Raw genomic sequence first — 21472 nt, forward strand, 5'->3', positions numbered from 1 at the left:
TAAAATTTTAACCTGCTAAAATTATAATTGTTGAAAATGTGAAAATTCACAGGAAAACTTCTCTACACTGTAATATGATAAATTGAGGCCTATCTATAAAGGATAGTGGCTTTAAAGTTGAAATTTTTTTCATGTATAATTTATTGTATAATAGCCTGAATATTCTTGTTAATTATAAGACAATTAAAATACTTGGAAGTATTATCCATATTTTTGTTTCTGCTACTTTTTTTTTTTTTTAGGAAAATACTGATTTATTATGTTATTACTTACACTTTTTTAGCTGTCAGCCTAATTTAGTCTGAAAATTTAATAGCTACACCACATAGGGGGCACCTAGGTGACTCAGTTAAGCCTCGAACTCTTCATCTCAGCTTAGGTCTTGATCTCAGGGTCATGAGTTGAAGCCCCGCATTGGGCTCCATGCTGGGCATGGAGCCTACTTAAAAAGCTAAACCGCATAAGAAAAAACTTCAAATTGATCATTTAGAAGACAGTAGAGCATCCTAAGAAGAGAAATGTACTAGGAATAGATCCGTTGATTATAGTCCTAGGTGTTTTTAATCAAGCTTTATTACTATTGGCAAGGCACTTAATTATTTTAATCCCAGTCTTCTCTTCTACGAGCATTAATATTTATCCTGTGTTGTGATTTGTTATATAAGACAGTGTATGTCAAAGTACTTTAAAAATAAAGATTCATTCAAATTAAATGCTTTATTATAGCACGACAAAATTATATAAAACATTTATGTATCATGTGATAGAGGTAAATTAATGGGATGTCACTGACATTCAGAATAGCACTTATACCTTATTTTTGTGTAAAGCACTTTTAATCTTTTTCTCCTTTTTTTTTCCCCCCCTTTCTCACTTAGAAGTTGATGGATAGGTTTGATTTTGGGGAAGATTCTGAGCATAGCGAAGAACCTAAAAAGGAAATTTCAGCTTCTCAACTGTAAGAATTGTTGTTTTTCTTTATAACCATAAGTTTTTCCCATTATTATTATAAACATTGGATGGGACATTGTTTTCTGAACTACCAAGTATACTTTGAATAAATTGAGATATAATTTCAGGCTATTGAGCTCTAACATTACAGAAAGATGGTAGATTTGCTGTCTTATTGCCTCCGTATTTATTTTGACTAATTTCTCAGATCTTTGCAGTTAATTTGGGATATATCAAAATCCTTTATAGAAGAATTGTATATACAGTTGTGATATTTTCTATATCTGTATTAGGCTTTAAGTTATTTAATTGTAAGAATATTTGAAATAATGGGAAAGAAGCTTGCTTCTAGTGTCAGTGACCAGTTCTAGGAATTCTATCAAATTCTGGGAGTGTATCTGACTCCCAGGATTGGGATTATAGGGGATTTTATTTTTAAAGATATGTATTACATATTTTTATTTAGATTAGTGATTTTCTTTTCTTGTGGGTTTGAGAAAGGGCAAGTGGGGAAGAGGATGTTGGAGAGTGGGGGCGTGGAAGGTGGGAGGATGGAGGAAGGATGATGATGATGCCTCTGGGAATGCTATTTCAAGCAGAGGTTATTAATTTTATGTACTGGGATAATATCTTTTAAAATATATTTATGTAATACATAAAAATACATATATATATTCTTTTGGTAAAGAGATTTTACTTAAAAAAAGATTTTACTTGAAAAATTAAAACTTGTATTTTAGATTACGAATTATAAAATTAGAAGAGAAACATTTGAGATCATGTAGATCAGTGTCCTGAACAATTTAAGAATCTTCTTTTAATTGTTCTGATTGGGTATTTTTACAATGTTATAATGCCTTCTATGATGAGAAGTTAAATAATCTTTTATTACTGAATCCTGTTTGATTTACTTGATACTCATTTATCCATTTTGCATTCTGAAGCAAGGAAACAAATTTGATCCATTATCTTTTGAGACATAGCCTTTCAATATTTGAAGTTAGGTATCATTCTTCCCCTTAGGTTTATTTGCTCCAGATGAAGTACACTTTTTTTCAACTGTTTCAAGACTTCTCACCATCCTGATTGCCCCTTTTGGGATGCCCTCTTTTTTGTTCATGTCTTACCTTGTGGCACCCAGAATTCCAGGTGTATTCCAGGTGTGAATTTCCCAGAGTTTAGTTAAATTATTATTTCCTCTTATCTAAGTACTGTTTCTGTTAACATACCTAATAATGTGAATGCTTTTCTAAAGAAAGCGGATTAGTTTTATAAAGTTTATGGTCAATTACAATTGTAGATTTCACATGTATTGATTGATAGACCATTTCTCCCACTATCGTGTAGTTAGAGAAGGAGTTAAAGTGACAATGTTTAAATGCTTTTAACTGTTTTTATATATTTAATTGAGATTTTCGTAAAGTGTGCTAATGTAAAAGATACTAATTTATATGTATTTAATAGTGTGAGACCATAATAACAGATCTTCCATCAGAGTATCTTTAACATGTTATCCATCTATTGAAAGACTGTTGAAGAGTATCTTTCTATTTTAACATATTAATGTTCTGAGGTATTCCATTTTCTGTTAATATTTAAAAAGTAAACATTGTAGTAGAGTATGTTTCATTTAATTGGCATGGGGGGTTGAAAAATCAGTTATTTTTATATTACCTTCACTGGGTTTTAAAACATATTTCTACTTGTTTTTCCTTCTAGTTCTCATGTTTCAGAATCTGTGAACAATTCCATTTTTCATCAGATAGCAGAACAACTACAACAGCAAAACCTTGAACATCTCAGACAGCAACTCCTAGAACAGCAACAGCCTCAAAAGGTTTATAACTCCATCTTGTGGTCTTTAGAATTATTGCTATCTGCATTCTATAAAATGTTGTTTCTCAAACAGTGATTTTTCTTCAATTTTATTACTAGGAAGATCAGCCTTTTCAGAATGTTTATAGTCTTTTCTGTTATCAGAATGTGTTCTAGGTCTATAGAACCCAGAACACATACACCAGCAGTGGAAAACAGAGATTGTGTTTCAGTATTACAACTTAAAACTTCATGTGCTTTTCTCTCCACTCAATTCCCTGTCAAGCAAGATCATGATGATTTTGCTTTTGTTGATGGTGATGAGGGCAAAATAGATTGCCTTTAATTAGGCTGTTACTGTGTGGCAGGAAGTTTACGAGTCATGATTACATTTAATGCTATGAGATATCATTGACTTCTACTGTGTCTTAGTGGAATTAAATATCCATTGCAAAACCATAAAGCTAATATATCATTAGTCTTAAGACATACTGTTATTTTATGTGTAGCTAAGAATTTTTAATCACTTCAAAAGTACAATATCTCATAGAGTTAAAAAAATCTCATAAATTACAGAGATGATGATATGTAAAGAATCATACCTCAGAATTGATAAAACATGTCAAGTTGCAAAGGCAGGGTTAATCCATTATGAAGCCTATTTTTACTCCACATGAGAAATACTTATAGGTGTAAACTGTTTAGAATATCAGTGTTTTCAAATGCCCCACAATCATACTTATTCCTAATATCCAAAATTTTTTGGCACTAAAATAATGCTACAAATGTTTTTAAAGTATGAGCAATGTATTGTTAGACAAAGGATATATACAGAGATGAACAAAAAAGCATCTGGCCCTCAAGTAACGTTTTCTCTAATAGAGCACGTATATTTGTATGGACACAGGGCAGAATTTTAGTTTCAATTATAGAGGTACAAATGAACGATAGTGGAAATAAGAGAGAAGAGTTACTTTAGATTTAAGGAATAGAAAACCTTAGATACTGCTGGGATCTGAACTTTTCCTTTTAAATCAAATAGTAATCATAAAGTGGACATTAATGGTATTTGCTAGGTTGGAACTTATACCTGGAATTAGGAGAATGGAATTCTATATCTTCTTATAAAGAAACATTCTGATAGAAGTGGTTAGAGTAGATGTAGTATTTTATGTTGTGCAGGTATATCTGCCTGAGAATTCAGGAGCTTTAAAGAAAGAGCATGATGTAGAGTATTTGGATGTTGTTTAAAGAAAAACACAAGTTGTAAATCAGTGAAAAGAAACTGGTTGTCAGTGATGTTATAAAAAATTAGAGAGTTGTTATAGAGGCAAGGGGTAGTCATGATGGAAGAGTCTATCCAAACAAGATTTGTCCAGCTGTAAAGTTGGCAGTTTTGATTGTCCTTGTTCCAGTTTCCTTTCAGAAGGTTTAGCAGGAGCAGTAAAGTCACAGTGTAGTACTCTTAAAATTAGCACCAAATTATTGAAGTGAAAATTCTTGGAAACTTGAGAGAAGATTATTCTTTTTTCTTTTCTTTTTATTTAAATTCAATTAGCCAACATATAGTGCATCATTAGTTTCAGGTATAGAGTTCAGTAATTCCTCAGTTGCATATAACACCCAGTGCTTAGCACAGCATGCACCCTTCTTAATGTCCCGTCATCTAGTTACCCCATTCCCCCGCCCACTATCCCTCCAGCAACCTTGTTTCTTTCCCATAGTTAAAGAGTCTTTCATGTTTTGCCTCCCTCTCTGATTTCTTCCCTGTTTTCCAGGTTTATTCTGTCTTAAGAATCTCACCAACCAAAGAAAAATAGAGCTCTGAGCTTAGTTAATACATTATCTCCAAAATTTTAAAGGATACAGTAATTAGATCCTTTTGAAATAATTAGATGTTCTTAAAAGCTTTTGTTCAAACCTGAGTGTTGAAGAAAGAGAATGATGAAAACTTTTCTAATACATCAAGTAGATAGTGTTCAAAACCTATGACAAATTTCAAATTGGAAACTGTATCAGCAGAGTAACCATTAAATTTAATAAGTTGTATAATTGGCTTTTCCAACCCAGTTGCCTTAGTCTTAATAAGACAGGGTGAGATATGCAGAAAAATGAAGCATTTTTGTTTATCAGTGAACTCATTATGGCTGCCTAAAAGTCCTTAACAGTGTCTTAGAGAAAGGAATCTGATTGCTGGTGCCACCCTACTCATTGCAGCCCTAACCTGCATGTCAGTTGATATCTAGTATCCCTAACAATAGAAAACCTCTGTAAACAGAGCACTTCTGAGGAGCATTTCTCACGATCTGTCATATGTAACTTACTTTGATTCGGTTTTCTTTATGTCAGAGAATATAATGGAAAGAGTAGAATTGAGCATGTTAAAACCTAAGATGGGTGGGTGTTAAGAGCCCTTGAGTTGCTTTAAGTAATTTGATATCTAGGCTCATATAAATTGCGTTTCATGGTACTGAACTTGTAAGATTATAGCATAGCATGTGTGGATTTTAATAAAGCTTTTGACAAAGTGTTTCTTGTCACTTATACAGAAAAAAGGGAGGAACATGGATCTATAACTGATAAAAATATGACACTTAATGAGTGTTAATCCAACTTTGAAAGAAGTTTCTGCTAGCTACTGTTATCTTTGTCTTTTATTTTTTCAGTATTGATGGTTGACATGAGGACATCTTTGAAGAAATTAGAGGTGTATACCAGGACATGTACTAAGGATGTATACCAGTGTATCAGAAAAATAGTCATTTGCCACCTGGGTCCAATGGATCCTTTTAAAATATATTTGAAATTTAAAAAAAAATGTATTTGAATTCATCTCACAGATTGTTTATACAAGTGAGACTAAAAGGAGTAGGGGAAAAAAACTTTATGAATTATTTTAATATACATAATTGAAATGTAGCAAACCTTTTTGTGTCAATGAAATTCAAATGACACATGTTCTTCTAGCAAAATAGAATAGTCCAGGTTCTTGTTACAAAATACTGCAAGATAAAGTCCTTCCTATTAAGTGACTGAGTGGATGGAAAGACCCTGTTTTTGTCCTTAAAGACACATTTTTCTGCCATCAGTTTGGGAGTTTGAGAAGTACATTTAGGGTATGGTCATCTGAAAACTCATAGTCTGATATTTCATTTAGATATTAAATTTCACCATCATCATTAGAGTCTAAATGCTGCTCTTTGTATTCATGTTCTATTTTGTCTAATAATTATGAAATATGTTCTTCTGTCAGCTTTCTTCTCTTTGCCATTATGTACAGAAATGGAGAAATCTAAATATTCAACTACATATCAGGGAAAGCTTGAAAGTATACCACAAAGATAGTGTCTCCAATCTCATTTTAATCTTGAAATACACAGTATTTTTTGTAATGCAGTAAAACTGGATGATGATTCTATTTCACTATTCAGTCACCCTTCTTGACAATTACATTGCTTTTTCTTTTTTGTATTATTTTAGTCTTTCTTGAAATAATTGGGAATAATTGATGGATAATAACAGAATAATTCTTAGGATGATAAAATAGCAAAATGTTTCAACATATAGGATAGTAAGATCTCTAAGATCCTGTAACATATCTTAGATACAGGGAAGGGTCCAGTGGACCTATCGCTAATTGCAAGATAATAGGATAAGTTTTAGTTGAATTTTTATTTTCAGTTTTTAAATATTTTCAGTTTTTAAATATTTATTTGAGAGAGAGTATATGTGCCTGATTGCACAGGGTTGCACGGAGGAGCAGAGGGAGAGGGAGAGAAAGTCCTAAGCAGACTCTGCTTGCATGGAGCCCAACATGGGGCTCATCTCACAACCCTGAGATGACCTGCACAGAAACGCATGAGTCAGATGCATAACCAACTGCACCACCCCTGCACCCCTTAGTTGAAATTTTAAAGTAAATTTTCTCTTACTTCTTCTTAAGACCTCTAAGAAAGAATAAAGGTCATGAAATTACAGTCTTTTCAAATGGGTAAAACTCCAACAAAAAACTCAAAAACTAAAATTACAGTGAATCCTGGTGGTTATACCAAGAGTTAACCATTAAATAGAAAAATAAGGTTCAAAAACAGGGGTGAAAGGAATACGAAGCTTAAGATAAATGGAGAAGTAGGAAAAATATTATGTGAAGCATATATGCATACTGAATTAGGACCAAATAGACTCAGGATGGAGCTGAAAATTCCCTTTCTGTGTTAAGAATTCTATTGTTAATCTGTTTTAAAGGCATAAGCCACAAAGGACTATGCTTAAAATGTGTTTGATTTGTTTGGGTAAAACATGCTTGCTTACTGATGTTTTGGCCAGTACCGTGGTGTGTAGTGGGTGTCTCAAAGAGGTCTTTTCTACTTTAGCTCTAATTCATTTCTAAACCTTGAAAATGTTACTCGTTCTTAGAGAACCTGTTCCTTCATAAAGTAAGAGACTTGGAACAGTTCTTTAAATGCCCTTTTTGGCTCTTAATTTTTATGCCTTTTCTTTCAGATTCGATGTCATTAGAGTAAGGATTTTTTTTTTTTTAAATGTTGCTGAAGTATAATTAATATAATAGTAAGTTTAAAGTGTACAAAATCATGATTTGATACATTTATGTATTGCAGTAATCTAACACTTTGATCATGGCATAAAACTATTATTTTTTTGTGGTGGGAATAGTTAAGATCTAGTCTCTTAGCAACTTTGATCTTTATAATAAATTGTTACCTGTAGTCGTGATGCTGGTATCCCTTTTATAGATAGGGAGACCAAATTTCACAATTCAGTAATTTTTCCACAATCACAAAATTTGTAGCAGAAATAGTATTTTTGAGTTACTCTTCTCTGTTAATTATTACAGTAGCTCCCAGCTTTTATACTAACAGGAACTATTTTTATTAATCTTTAACATCTACAAAGATGTTTTAGGAAAGTTTGTATAGGGAGACTTTTTCATAATTAATTTTCTTATTTTTATTTATCATAATATTTGCAGTTAAATCAGGTTCATACTAATAAGTATCACGTAAGTAGTGTCACTATATCAAGTTACTGTAAATCTAATCCCAGCAAAAAAAGAGGAGGGGAGATTCAAATTTCAAACAGTGCTTCAGTTAGTCTTCATTACCTAACTTTTATCAGTTTTTGAAATGTATTACATACCCCAGAGTAACTTCCTAATATTTGCAGATGCCTAGAGGTGGAGGTTGAGGAAGCCCAAATTGAGAATTGTTTTGCTAGATCATTTAATTTGATAGTGGTATTTGAGCTTTGTTTTGCCTCTATACATGTAATGTATGACTTTAATATAAAACATTTTTATATTGAAAATATTATAGCATTTAATTTATAGCATTTGATAAAAAATACTACTTGCTATTGAAATTCTAGATTCATTTAACTGAGTGCCATTACGTATCATTTATGACGCAGTCCTTTATTTTTAAAGGTACAGTGTTTATATTTTCCAAATTAGAAATTTGAAGACCTTCTTGATCTTACCGTTCTAAGATAGTCTTCTCTCCCTTTTATGTAGATATTCCATGCTCTTAAGTATAAAACTTGGATTTGTACAAAAATATTTTAGGTGATTACATAAACAATTTAACGTGGGATTTCCATATGTGTTTGACTTCTTTTTAAAACTTTGTGATGTTTACATGTTTAAATTCTGTTGTAATAATATGCATGGTTTCTTAATAATGTTTGTGTGTTTATATACATTCTCAATAGGCAACCCCTCAGGATAGTCAAGAGGGAACATTTGGATCAGAGCATTCCGCATCACCATCACAAGGGAGCAGTCAACAGCATTTCCTTGAACCTGAAGCAAATTTGGATGATTCTATAGATATTCAACAACAGGTAAAAAGTAAATGTTTTTCTGGGTCATAAATTTCTAAAATTAAAGAAAAATATATAATCCTTTTATTTTATGTAAAGTATGTTATTTTTATGTAAAGTAATGGTAATTTCCTGTATATTTTTTCTTCACGCTTAAGCTCTATACCAATAACCATTTTACTGTTAGGCATTAATGCTACTATAGTGAATATTTTGTAAGGCAGAATTGCCAGTATATACTGAATCTCAATCAGGCATTTTGTTTGCTGTTCTTTGGCTTTCAAGGATATGGATATAGATGAAGGACAAGATGGAGTAGAAGAGGAGATCTTTGAGCAGGAAGCAAAGAAAGTGGCTGTTCGCTCAAGATCAAGAACACATTCACGATCTCGTTCAAGGTTCTACAATAATATTTAAGAGTAGCTGTGTGTGAACTTTTAAAAGTTGGTTCTGTTTCTTTGTATCAGGATGAAAGGAAATGTTTTTCTTAGAATGACATCTTACCTTCTCCAGAGAGAAGAAATTCAGAATCTCAAAAATAGAAAAATGCCTTGTTCTCTTTTGAATTGGATATATCTGTGGCCATTTATTTGAATAATACACATTAATTGCAGTCATATCCTATAATCCCATGAATTTGGGATTATACATGATTTTAGTTAATATGATTACACTCAGGATATTATTGCCTCTGAAAACTGCTAAATCAAGCTATAGAGAAACAGTGTTAGAAATTCCATTAATGAAAAAAGAAATTCCATTAATTTCTTAGTTTGGTTTCATCTTAATACCAAAAATGATCATAAAAATAAAATTATAAGAATTGTTACAGACATTAAGCATAGTATCAAATTATTATAAAGTGTATTCTCTGGTTTTCTTTGTGGGCTTTTCAGCATGGCTGAATCTCATAATATACTTATTCAAATTTGAGTTGAAGTTTCCTTAACCTGGTAATTCTTATGTACTTTATATACATTGTTCTTGCTACAAATTGTGTTAAAACTCGAAGTCCTTAGTCTTTAATATTAATATGCCCTATTTTCTGCACATGAATACCCCTAAATATCAGAGCAGTGTATGCCAGAAGAGGGGCAGTATCTTTGATGACCTTTCAGTCATTACTTGTTTCAAGAAGTTCTTTGTATTTACCTCTTGTAAACAAGAGCTTGTGAGTTCAGCTCTCTAACCCATCTCATGTCAATGAGTAATCTTGCTAAAGCAATTACATACAGTATTAGAGCTGAAATCTTAGCAGCTTCTTTGTCTTAACACTTTATAAAGCATTTTGAAGCAGTGCAGTAGCATATGGTTGACAGAAAAAGCAATGTTTCAGTATCATCTTATATTTAAAGATGAGGCACTTTGAAAATTTTAAAAGCACCTTGAAATTTTAGAAGTTGAAAACTTATGAGAATTCTTCAGTAGCTTAATGGCTCTGTTGGAAACATTCTCTATTTCCAAATTTTAAGATTATAGTATCTTTATCATCTAAGGATCTTTTTATTTTCCTTAGTCTTTCATTCCTATTCTTGACTATTGTTGGAAAATGAGTTGCAAGACACTAAAGAAAGCAAGCAAGGCCTTTACTGGATAGAATCTCATTCTCCTTGGTCTTAGTAAGAATCATTGTGGGCCTGAGCAGTACAGAGATTTGACAAAATGCATGTTTGATACTTCATTCTACTTAAACATTTTTTAAGAGGTAGCTAAATATAAGACAACCTTGTGTGTGTGTGTGTGTGTGTGTGTGTGTGTTTTCCCTCACCTAGAAGTGAGAAATTTGAACAGAAGAATAATATTGTTGTTAGAAGTAAAATAAGATTTTTTTGTAGATCACCAAGAAAACGAAGGTCTCGGTCACGATCTGGTTCTCGAAAGCGTAAACACAGAAAGCGATCACGCTCACGCTCAAGAGAAAGAAAGAGGAAATCATCACGTTCGTACTCAAGTGAAAGGAGAGCAAGAGAAAGGGAGAAAGAACGACAGAAGAAGGGATTACCTCCAATTAGATCTAAAACATTAAGTGGTAAGTGACATATTTTTACAGAGCTTTGGTTTCAACAGATAGTAAGAAAATCATTAATTGCTAAAGTCAACTGTATTTTTAGATTAAGAAATTGGAAAGTAATTTGGTAAGTGAGTAATTTTATCCTTGATTTTTGTAAAGTGAGAGAAAAGGAAAGGGAAGAGCAGGTTTTATTAAAACACTAAGATCACTGAGAGTTGTTTCTTTTTAATGCAAATTAGAAAATACAGAACTTGACCAATAATTTATAAAGTGGGCTAGACCTAATGTCTTCTTAATGAACTGTGATTTCTAGTCATAGTGTTACAACCAACCAAGTCTGACCACCAGGTCTGGGGAGTAATTATTAAAAGAAGCATGTAGTACAGCCCTGGTGGCTCAGTGGTTTAGCGCCACCTTCAGCCCAATGCCTGATCCTGGAGACCCAGGATCGAGTCCCACATCTGGCTCCCTGCATGGAGCCTGCTTCTCCCTCTGCTTCTCTCTCTCTCTCTCTCTCTCTCTCTCTTTCTTTCTCTCTGTCTCTCTCTCTCTGTGTCTCTCATGAATAAAAACATAAAATCTTAAAAAAAAAAAAAAGCCTGTAAATTTTAAAGCTAATTATAAACTTACTGGATCAGCACCAAGGGAGAGATTCCCATTGTACAAACTTTCCCTCCTTTATATGTTAATATGTAATGTATAATTAGAACAAATTTGGTAGTAGTGAGAGTTTGAGGAGAATTCACTTGGTAGAAATGTGAGTTTTAATTAGTGCCAGATTCTTCCTGAAGGATCCTACTGCATTAGAATTTTTAAAATGAACAGGCTGCAGATGGGTAAAGTACATAAAATGGAGCAATTTTCATTCTTTGCCAAGAGCTGAACACCAATCAGGTTGTCTGATTTCTGAAGGTCTCCAAATAAATTCTTTCTGCCATGGAGATAGATAAATAATTGGTATAACTTATACTGCTGAGTCATCCTGGAAATCCAGGCTTATATTTAAAGGCAACATCCAACTTATTACTAAGTTCTGGCAATTTCAGCAATCTGTTGTAGCTATCTTGCCAGAATCTTACCTGATTATGAGAGCCAGTGTTAATTCAGTAATGTTGATACTCCTAACTCTGAAAATTTCTGTTTATACTCTCAGGGTGAAAGACCAAATTCAAACATTTTAGTGCTATTTGATAAATAACATCAAAGGTCTGACCATAAATTATCTGCTGTGCATCCCCTCCCATGATTATTGTTAGGACATTCAGAATCACCGGTTTTAGCATAGAGCTTTTATGGAGTCTTTTCCATTAGTTCCTCACTTTACTTGTCATATTATAGCTGCCACCATTTATGTAGTTACTGACCATGGAATGTATTTCTTATTGCTATGGTTTTTTTCATGAGTAAAAGCGTAAAAAAGAAAATTCAGAAAGCACATAAGAAAATAGAGTGAAAAGTGTATCTCTCATTTTTTACCTCAAAACTTTCTTACTCCAAAACAGTATCACTTTCATGTGGCCCCAACACATTTTAAACACATACAGTAGTATGTCCCTAACATTGGTCCTTTGAACACAAGAGTATTCATGAATAGTTCAGTGGATATGAAACATCAACAAGCAGTAATATTCTAGGAATCAGTGTCATCTCCTTATGTGATGGGGGAGAGTCATTATTGTTTTCTAGGTTTAAAAAAGTCTGTGGGAAAAATTTGTAGAGTGACTACCTTGAAAAACAATAGAGGAAACATGGGATGTATTTCAGGAAGATTAAAGCAGCTGTGGTGTAGTAGAGTAATGAAGCGATGGGAACTATTCTGTGAAAGAGGTCTAGAAATTTGCTGAGGGTTTGTGATAGGTTGAATAATAGTCCTTCAAAGATGTTCATAGCCAAATTATTGGAACTTGTATCTGTGTTACCTCACGTGGTATGATCGATCAGGGGTGGGAAGATTTAACTTGAGTTATCTAGAAGGGCTCCGTGTAATCCACGGGTCCTTATAAGAGGAAAACAAGAAGGTCAGAGAGAAAAGGTGATGTGTGGATGGAAGGAGAAAGACTCCACCTGGCTTTGAAGATGGAAGTCGGGATCATGAGTCAAGGAATGCAGACAGTTTGTCAAGGAAACAAATTCTCCCCTAGGGTGTCCAGAAAGAATGTAGGCTTTTGTTGACCCATTTTAGACCTTCACAACTTTAAGAGAATACATTTTTGTATTTGAAGCTATTCATTGGAGGTATTTTGTTACAGCGAGGGCGTAAAACGAATATATTGCTTCTTGAGACTTTAGTTGAATATTAAATTATGTGTATGTAGGGTGAGACTCTGTGAGGCAAAGAACAAATAGGTTAAGAACATTACCAGAGAATCTGTTAGCTGAATGATTCCTAAAAGCTAGCACAGGTCTGGAAGACCTTAGAGTTCAAACCAGGTAGAATAGAGACCTGGTTGAAAACCTTCGTTTAGTAGAGATCTTGTAATAGTTGCTAGTGTTGGGCTAAATTAGCTCTAGAGTAAAACCTGCTTTAGGTTTACCCCATAATAGATAAAAGATCATCCATCTAAAGACTGGAAACTTTGTCTTTAAAAATGACAGTAATGTAAATCTAAATATTAAAACTCCTCAAATATATCAGCTGTTGTAAATCTTTCACAAGTGTTTTCAGGAAAAGGAAATTTTCATGGAAGCATGAATGGTACAGCTTAAAGTAGGCAAAATGTCTTATGTGTAGCTCTGTTTCTTAAAAAGAAGTGCTTCCCACAGTTTAAATATCTTTTAAGTTTTTCATAACAAGTTAATTCAGCCTTTTCCCCATTTGTATCTCTATACAAATTATTTCCTTAAGGATAAGGTGCTGTTTTTAGATTTAACAGTTGGTAGGAAGAAACATTGACTTAATCATTCCAGTACAGAAAGATTAAAGGTGAAAGGTAGGATTGCAGTGAAGTGTTTTTGTGACCTTGTTGCATATTAGAATTAACTACAGAATTTTAAAACTCCCAAGTCTCAGTCTATCATACCCCATAACCCTTAAGGGGTAACCCTCATCTTTTAGAGTAAGACCCAGGTATCCATGGATGATTAAAATGTTCATCCAGGCTTGAAAACACATAATAGATGTGGATGGATACCTGGAATTTTAGTTCATTTTAAGCATAACAGATAAAAATGGCATTAAGTTTTTTAAATATCTGTCTTAAATTTTATTATTGTTAATAGTGCTTTTTCTTCAGGTGCTTGAAAGAAGTAGCTGTGTCTGTGTGATTTAGGTCATTTGTCTTTTATGTCTTGACAGTATGTAGTACTACTTTGTGGGTTGGTCAGGTGGATAAGAAGGCAACTCAGCAAGATTTAACCAATCTGTTTGAAGAGTTTGGACAAATTGAATCCATTAATGTAAGTATCCCTTCTTATATAAGAGTTTAAGGTTAACAATAATATGTAGAGGATTTTCACTTATACAAAAGAATCACTTTGGTTCCTAATTAGCCCCACAGTATCTGCCTTTAATAACTCACATCTTTATAAGGATTATTTGATTTTAATAATTTCTGTGTTTACTTCTGCTGCTATTTATCTCCCTAATTAATTTTTCTTTTTTAATGGAATTCTAACAAAATGTTCTTAAGGCTTTTGTTGCAGTGTAGTTGGCCCTTGGTTCCTTAAGTCATGAAATGTTTGGGTTAGTAGGAACCCTATCTGTGACTTAATTTAATTCCTTCCCCTCCCTTTTTTTTTTTATAATGAAAATGAGGAAACTGAGTCCCACAGAATTATAGTCACTTCCATGGAGCACTTAGGTGGTTTTGGAGACCCTATTGGACTTGGGATCCCAGTCTTTTACAAGCACCCTCCCTCGTCTCCCCATCTCTCCCTCTCAAACCTGAGGCAGGAAAACCTATGTGGGCACAGCACCCCAGTAATGTGAAACAACTGGCACTCCTCAACTTGATTTTTTTTCAGTACTTTTTGCTCCACCCAGTCTCTTTCTTTGAATATTTTCTTCTTCCCAAAGATCTGCCGTTTTTCCTTGGGGCTAATACTAAGTTAAGAATGTTTTATAGCAATTTATTTGTTTGAGGAGCCTTCTAATTCGTTAGCTCTCTGATTTTATTCACTGTTACTACACTTCTATGTTTGTTAGACCTTTTATCATTATTTACAGGGAAATTGGCTGATTTTCCTTTCTAGTCTTAGATCCTAACATTCCTTAAATTAAATGACTAAACTTGGCTTTTCCTTATGAAAGCACTCTTCATATGAAATGTTTAAGCATTTCGTATACTACTTTCAACTATATATGATCTCATTGGAACCTCACAAGAAGCTGGTTAAGTAATTCCCATTGTTTATTTTATCAGTGAGGAGACTAAGTGATTTGCCTGAGTTGCACAGACAGTAAATAGATGATTGGTTGAGGGTTTCAACTTAGAGTCCTGTTTCTTTTTCTACACTGTGAATGTTTTAGGCTTTTCTTATTACTCTTTTCTTTTTAAATTTCACCTATCAAAACATAACTATCTGCTGGAGTCCTTAATCATATAACCTCTATTTTTTTTTTTAAACATTTTATTTGTTTGAGAGAGCAGGGGGCGGGGGGAAGGGAAGGGGTAGAAGGAGAGAGAGCAGACTCCTGCTGAGCAGGGATCCCTATGCAGGGTTTGTTCCTGGGACTCCAGGGTCATGATGTCAGCCAAAGGTAGAAGCTTAACTTACTGAGGCACCTACAAGCCCCTAACCTCTGGATTTTTTTTTTTTTTTTAGTTTTCTTGTAGCTGAGGTGTCAGAAATGTGTTGACATTTGAAAGAATAGGGATGCCCAATACCCCTAGATTCTTATCAGAATGCCACAATTTATAAGGTGATTCTAATGCAAAGTCAGGAATCATTGCTCAGAATGGATCCTGAATCCAAGTAGCATTTGGATTGTCATTACTTGTGACATTTGTAGTCTTGCTTGTTCCATAATCATTTGGGCATTAGTTTGCCTTATCTTCTTCCCTCTTGTGTATTAACATTTAGGAGTGTCGTACTTATGAATTATAGGCACTGAGTAATTTTGTGAACTGAAGTGTATTGAATGGCTAGTGATAAAATATAGGATTTGAAAATTTGATGGAAAATTTATAAACTTTTCACTTAGTCTTGGGGGAGTTTGAGGACTGAGTAAAAAAAAGTCTGTTCGATTTAGCACTTAGTAGGTCATTAATGAGCTTGAAGAAAAATTTTCAGTGCATTGATAGAGTGTTAGGCCTATCTTGCAAAAGAGGAAGAAGTTTGTAAGGGGTTTAGATAGATTTCTTTTTTGAGAAGTTTGGTATTAAGTTTAGAAAATAGCTCGAAGTGAACTCAGTGAAAGTAAAAACACTAAGTCTGTTTTCTTTTTCTTGTGTTAAAACTTTTGTCCAGAAGCACTTGGGCAAAATTAAGTTTTATACAACTGACAAGTTTTACCATTTGTTTTAAATTGCAGATCTTATATTAAGGATAAGATACTTCTCCCAAACAAAAAAAAATCTTTCTCAGTATGCCACTTGGAAATATTGAAACACTTTCAATTTTTGAATATTGTATGCTTTCAAATATGTTGGCCATACAATACTGTTTTCTTTTTATCTGGTGGTATCATTTACATGTCTTTTTACTTTTTTTTTGTTTTAGGAATACTTTGACATCTGATACTCAAGATTTTGTTCATGTTATGATTTAGAGTGAGACCCAACTAGGTTTTTTTAATTCTTTTAAAACTAAGTAGTTATTTGTACATGGATTATACCAATAAGCAGCCAAAGGAAGAGAAGGGAAAAACTATTCAGTCTTAGTAGTCATTGATCTGTTTCATTAAACCATAAATGTCAGAATGAATACCTTATTTTTACCCTTTCTAAAGAAAAAAATTTTTTTAATAGATGATTCCTCCCAGGGGCTGTGCTTACGTCTGCATGGTTCATCGACAAGATGCTTTTCGGGCTCTTCAGAAACTTAGTTCCGGATCATATAAAATTGGGTCCAAGGTCATTAAGGTGAGAATGGAGGGGAGGAATCCATGCTCTTGTTTTATTGGATTATTAAAATGTTCCTATAATTGATTCATCATCTTTTTTAATGTTATGGAAAAACTTCTAGAAAAGTTTATTATTTCAGTATTGTTGAGTTTTCTTTCTTTTTTTTTTTTTGATGAGTTTTTATTTTTAAGTAATCACTCAACGTGGGGCTCAAACCTATAACCCTGAGATCAAAAGTCACATGATTCACCAACTGAGCCAACCAGACACCCCAGCAATTTTATCTTTCATTCACTTCTAACTCCCAATGCTTCCTATTCATACCTCTTAATTATATAATTATTATTTTCTCCTTTTTAACATCTTGTATTATACAACCAAGGCCACTGTGAAGGTTTATTAATAAGTATATTTTGTTTTCCTCTTAAACTGAGTGTTTATTGTGTATTTTTTCATTTTTACTCCATGTGACTAAATTTACATTTTATTTCTGCTACTTGAAGAAATTTATTCCATCAGTTTCTGCAACTGAGTTAAAAACTTAAAAATTGGGCAGCCCTGGTGGCTCAGCAGTTTAGTGCCACCTTCAGCCCGGGCATGATCCTGGAAACCCAGGATCTGAGTCCCACGTTGGGCTCCCTGCGTGGAGTCTGCTCCTCCCTCGGCCTGTGTCTCTGCCTCTCTCTCTCTCTCTCTGTGTCTCTCATGAATAAATAAATAAATAAAATCTTAAAAAAATAAAAATAAAAAACTTAAAAATTACTTTCAAGGTTAATATGTATGTGCTTTGTCATCTCATGGCAGAAAGCTTCCTCTGTATAAAATGTCTTCTGGACTACCAAGGATTTGTTTAAATTATGATAACTGTTCTAATTATTGCTAATGTAATTATTATTATCTAATTATTGTTATCACATTTTTATGGTGAAAAGTAGATTTGGATTGTTTCTGGAAATGTGCTTGGGGTTTTTTTGTTTGTTTGTTTGTTTTAGTAAGAACTGGAAATAAATCCTGTGGTATAAATGCCATTGCTGTCTAATGCAGGCTTTATTTTAAAAACAAAACAAAAAGAAGGAAATACATGGAAAAACTTCTTGGCTGCTATTATTTTTCTTTTTCTTTTCTTTTTTTTTTTTTTTTTTTTAAGATTTTATACAGAGAGAGAGAGAGGCAAAGACATAGGCAGAGGGAGCAGCAGGCTCCATGCAGGGAGTCCAATGTGGGACTCAATTCTGGGACTCCAGGATCATGCCTGAGCCAAAGGCAGGTGCTCAACTGCTGGGCCACCTAGGCGTCCCTACTATTTTTCTAGCATTCAGTTGCTTGTCCAGCTTCTTTTCTTTATGTGTTTACATTGTTTACAATATAATTTTGAGCGTTTTCCTTGTTTTCACAGTATAGCTGAGCTTTCTTTTCCCTCTTCATTCCTGATAGATTGCTTGGGCTTTAAACAAAGGTGTAAAAACAGAATATAAACAATTCTGGGATGTGGATCTTGGAGTTACATATATACCGTGGGAAAAAGTTAAAGTGGATGATTTGGAAGGTTTTGCAGAAGGAGGCATGATTGACCAGGAAACTGTAAATACTGGTAAGAACACTAAGGGTAGTTTTGTTTAAAAAAGTATGCTTAAAAGATTGTAATTGATAAGAGTTGTGCATGATAAGGTGAGTTGTACTTATTTTATTTCCTGGATTCCACCCCCCAAAAAGAGAAAAAAACTGAAACACTGCTATTTCCAGATTATATGCTTAATGTGTCTTATTTCCTAAGTGTCACAATATATAGTGTTTAGAAGTCTGTTAATGTAGCATTTTTCCTGTTATTTATTTATTTATTTATTTATCTATTTAGATTTTATTTATTTATTTATTTATTTATTTATTTATTTATTTATTTATCTATCTATCTATCTATCTATGAGACAGAGAGAGAGGGGCAAAGACACAGGCAGAGGGAGAAGCAGGCTCCATGCAGGGAGCCTGACGTGGGACTTGATCCCAGGTCTTCAGGATCACGCCCTGGGCTGAAGGTGGTGCTAAACTGCTGAGCCACCCGGGGTGCCCCCTGTATGTTTTTTAAAACAAGTTTTACTCCTTTAGAAAAAGTTGTGTATGTGGAGGTTCAGTTACTTGAATTTAAATAATAACTAGGGACTAAGTTTCTTTGAAGAACTTCCTTGATTATTTTGATTAGTATCCATGTTGAGAATGGCAGGAATAGAATCTTAGAGAGCTATAGTTCCTATTCACGCAATTCTAGAATGCTTATAACCAAATGATCTTAGGTTGATAAATTATAAGAAGAGAAAGCAGGGAAAAGGGAGAGAGATCGGCAGTATGGGTGTGGAGCTATTGCAGTTTTACATGAAAAAAATCTAATGGAGAGAATAATATTTTAAAGGAGTGAGAAGTACAGCTATCTGGAGAAAGAGCATTCTATGCAGAGGAATAGTATGTGCCAAGTCCATTCAAAAATTGTGAGACCAGTGTGGTTTGAGCAAAGTTAGTGAGGAATGAGTTGTTGAAGATAAAAGTCAGAGATATGTACAGAGTCATATAAAGTCTTGTTTAGTCATTATAATGACTTTGATCTTCACTCTGAGAGAGATGGAAAACCATTGGAGGAACCTTGAGAGCTTCTTTTATTTTTGCATAGCTGTGTTTTCAGAAAGATATTTCTTTATTGAGTTAATAACCTTCCTTGTTAGGGATCCCTGGTCCCTCTGCCTGTGTCTCTGCCTCTCTCTCTCTCTCTCTCTCTGTGACTATCATAAATAAAAAAAAAATTAAAAAAAAAAAATAACCTTCCTTGTTGGTCTCCCTTTGTACTTTGGGACATAATATAGAATAAGATTGGATCTTCTTATATCAGATAGCTTTTGAGATGTATATCTATTCTATCCTCCTAATTGTTTCCTCTAAATATTTTAGTATCTTTCATTTTTGTCTCGCTTCATGCTTCTTTGGACTCCTTGGTTTCTCATCAGACTTAACTGGGCAAAGCCTAGGTTGGCATCTATAGTTGTGGACACATCTTTTTTTTTTTTTTTTTTTAAATAACTTTTATTGGTGTTTAATTTACCAACATACAGAAAAACACCCAGTGCTCATCCCGTCAAGTGTCCACCTCAGTGCCCGTCACCCATTCCCCTCCAACACCCGCCCTCCTCCCCTTCCACCAGCCCTAGTTCGTTTCCCCGAGTTAGGAGTCTTTGTGTTCTGTCTCCCTTCCTGATATTTCCCAACATTTCTTTTCCCTTCCTTTATATTCCCTTTCACTATTATTCATATTCCCCAAATGAATGAGAACATACACTGTTTGAGTTGTGGACACATCTTAAAGATGTGCCAAGGTAGATGAATAGATGAAGGATGTAGAGATGAAGTAAACATATACATAGAAATAAAACTTTTGCAGCCATCCAGAGGAAATCAATTTCAAATATTTTGTTTAGAGTGGGAAACTGTGAAAAGCTCGGAACCTGTTAAAGAGACAGTCCAGACAACTCAGAGCCCAACTCCGGTTGAAAAGGAGACAGTGGTCACAACCCAGGCAGAGGTTTTTCCTCCACCTGTTGCCATGTTACAGGTTAGTAGTGGATGTTTTGTTATTGTTAACATGTCTTACATTTCTGTTTTCACTCATGTATTTGCTGCATAAAGCTTGGAGGAAAAATTATTGAAAATAGAATAAATACAAGTTTAGTCAAATAATTTTGGAGAAAAAACTATTTTTTAAGAAATGGTGTCATTTATATTTAAATGTTTTTATGTATTGCACAAATATTTATCGATGGTCTGCTTCTATGACATTCACTGTTCTAGGCACCTGGGATAAGGATACATCAGTGGAAAGAAAACCACACAAACTTTTGCATCTTTTGTTTTCAATAGGGGAGATAGGAAGTGCAAAATAAGTAAGTTCGTAAGATACTATGGAAAGAAAAGGGAGTATGAGGGTTTTCAGGAGTGCTTGGATGAGTGCTTATGATTGTAAATAAAATGGTCAGAGCAGACAGTAGAATATGACATTTGAGCAACAACTTAAAAGTTGCTGAGGGAATTAACCATGTGGCTACCTGGGGAAGAATGCTCTAGGCAGAGGGTGCAGCCAGTGCAAAAGTCCTAGGCCAGGCAAGTATTTGATGTGTTCCAGGAATAACAAGTGGGCTAGAAGTGAAGGGAATGAGAGGCAGCTTAGTAGAAGGGAGAGTTTTAGAAGGACTTTGATTTTCACTCTGAGATGGGACACAGAGGATTTTGAAGAAAGGAGTGATTTGATCTGGCTTTAATGGTTTTAAAAGATCAGGCTTTAAAGGATTGCACGACTACTATTTTAAGAATAGACTACTGGGCGTTAATTCAGGGAAACTAGTGAAGAGATAGTTGCAGCAGTCCAGATGAGAGCTAATGGTGGCTCAGCCTAGACTGATGGCAGTGGAGAAAAGAGGAAGTGGTTAGATAATGAGGGGTACTCTGATTGTGTGTCCAGTGAGATATTGTGGCAGGGTGAGACTTGAGTTGTGAGAAAGCGAAGAGCCAAGATTTTTGGTGTGAGAAATTGGAAAGATGAAGCTATCCTTATTTGAGAATGGGAAAGACATTTGGGAGTTCTGTTTGGCACATATGAAGTTTGGAGCGCCTTTCAGACAATGAAATTGAGGCGTTTAATAGATTATTGATAATATGTGAAATTTAGGAAAGAGATACACCCATAGTACAAGTGAATACTTGGGAATTATTCCTAGGATGGTAAAAAATATCGATGTTTAGAGTAGAAAATAAACTTAGAAGAAACTGAAGTCATTTTGAAACTGTTACTGACATGCTTCACAGTGATTAGTTTACA

The 21472-nt window shown here is 34.0% G+C and overlaps 1 protein-coding gene across 11 annotated transcripts in view; it reads left to right on the plus strand.

Annotated features, from left to right (window-relative positions):
• Positions 1–21472, plus strand: part of SCAF8 (SR-related CTD associated factor 8) — a 223876-nt gene that overhangs the window by 52186 nt on the left and 150218 nt on the right. For 10 of the 11 annotated variants that reach the window (XR_005985682.1, XR_005985684.1, XR_005985680.1 and 7 more), the window contains 9 exons: positions 879–958; positions 2671–2788; positions 8494–8625; positions 8890–9002; positions 10440–10633; positions 13911–14011; positions 16525–16638; positions 18055–18211; positions 20079–20212. Coding sequence is in view for 5 of the 11 variants with exons in the window: in XM_041741288.1 (XP_041597222.1) it covers positions 879–958; positions 2671–2788; positions 8494–8625; positions 8890–9002; positions 10440–10633; positions 13911–14011; positions 16525–16638; positions 18055–18211; positions 20079–20212 (1143 nt within the window). In the remaining 6 variants the exon portion in view is untranslated. The remainder of the gene's footprint in view (positions 1–878; positions 959–2670; positions 2789–8493; positions 8626–8889; positions 9003–10439; positions 10634–13910; positions 14012–16524; positions 16639–18054; positions 18212–20078; positions 20213–21472) is intronic. The other variant, XM_041741280.1, reaches the window with a different exon arrangement.

The sequence above is a fragment of the Vulpes lagopus genome, chromosome 2 (genome assembly GCF_018345385.1).
Source record: "Vulpes lagopus strain Blue_001 chromosome 2, ASM1834538v1, whole genome shotgun sequence".
In the NCBI taxonomy this organism is placed as follows: Eukaryota; Metazoa; Chordata; class Mammalia; order Carnivora; family Canidae; genus Vulpes; species Vulpes lagopus.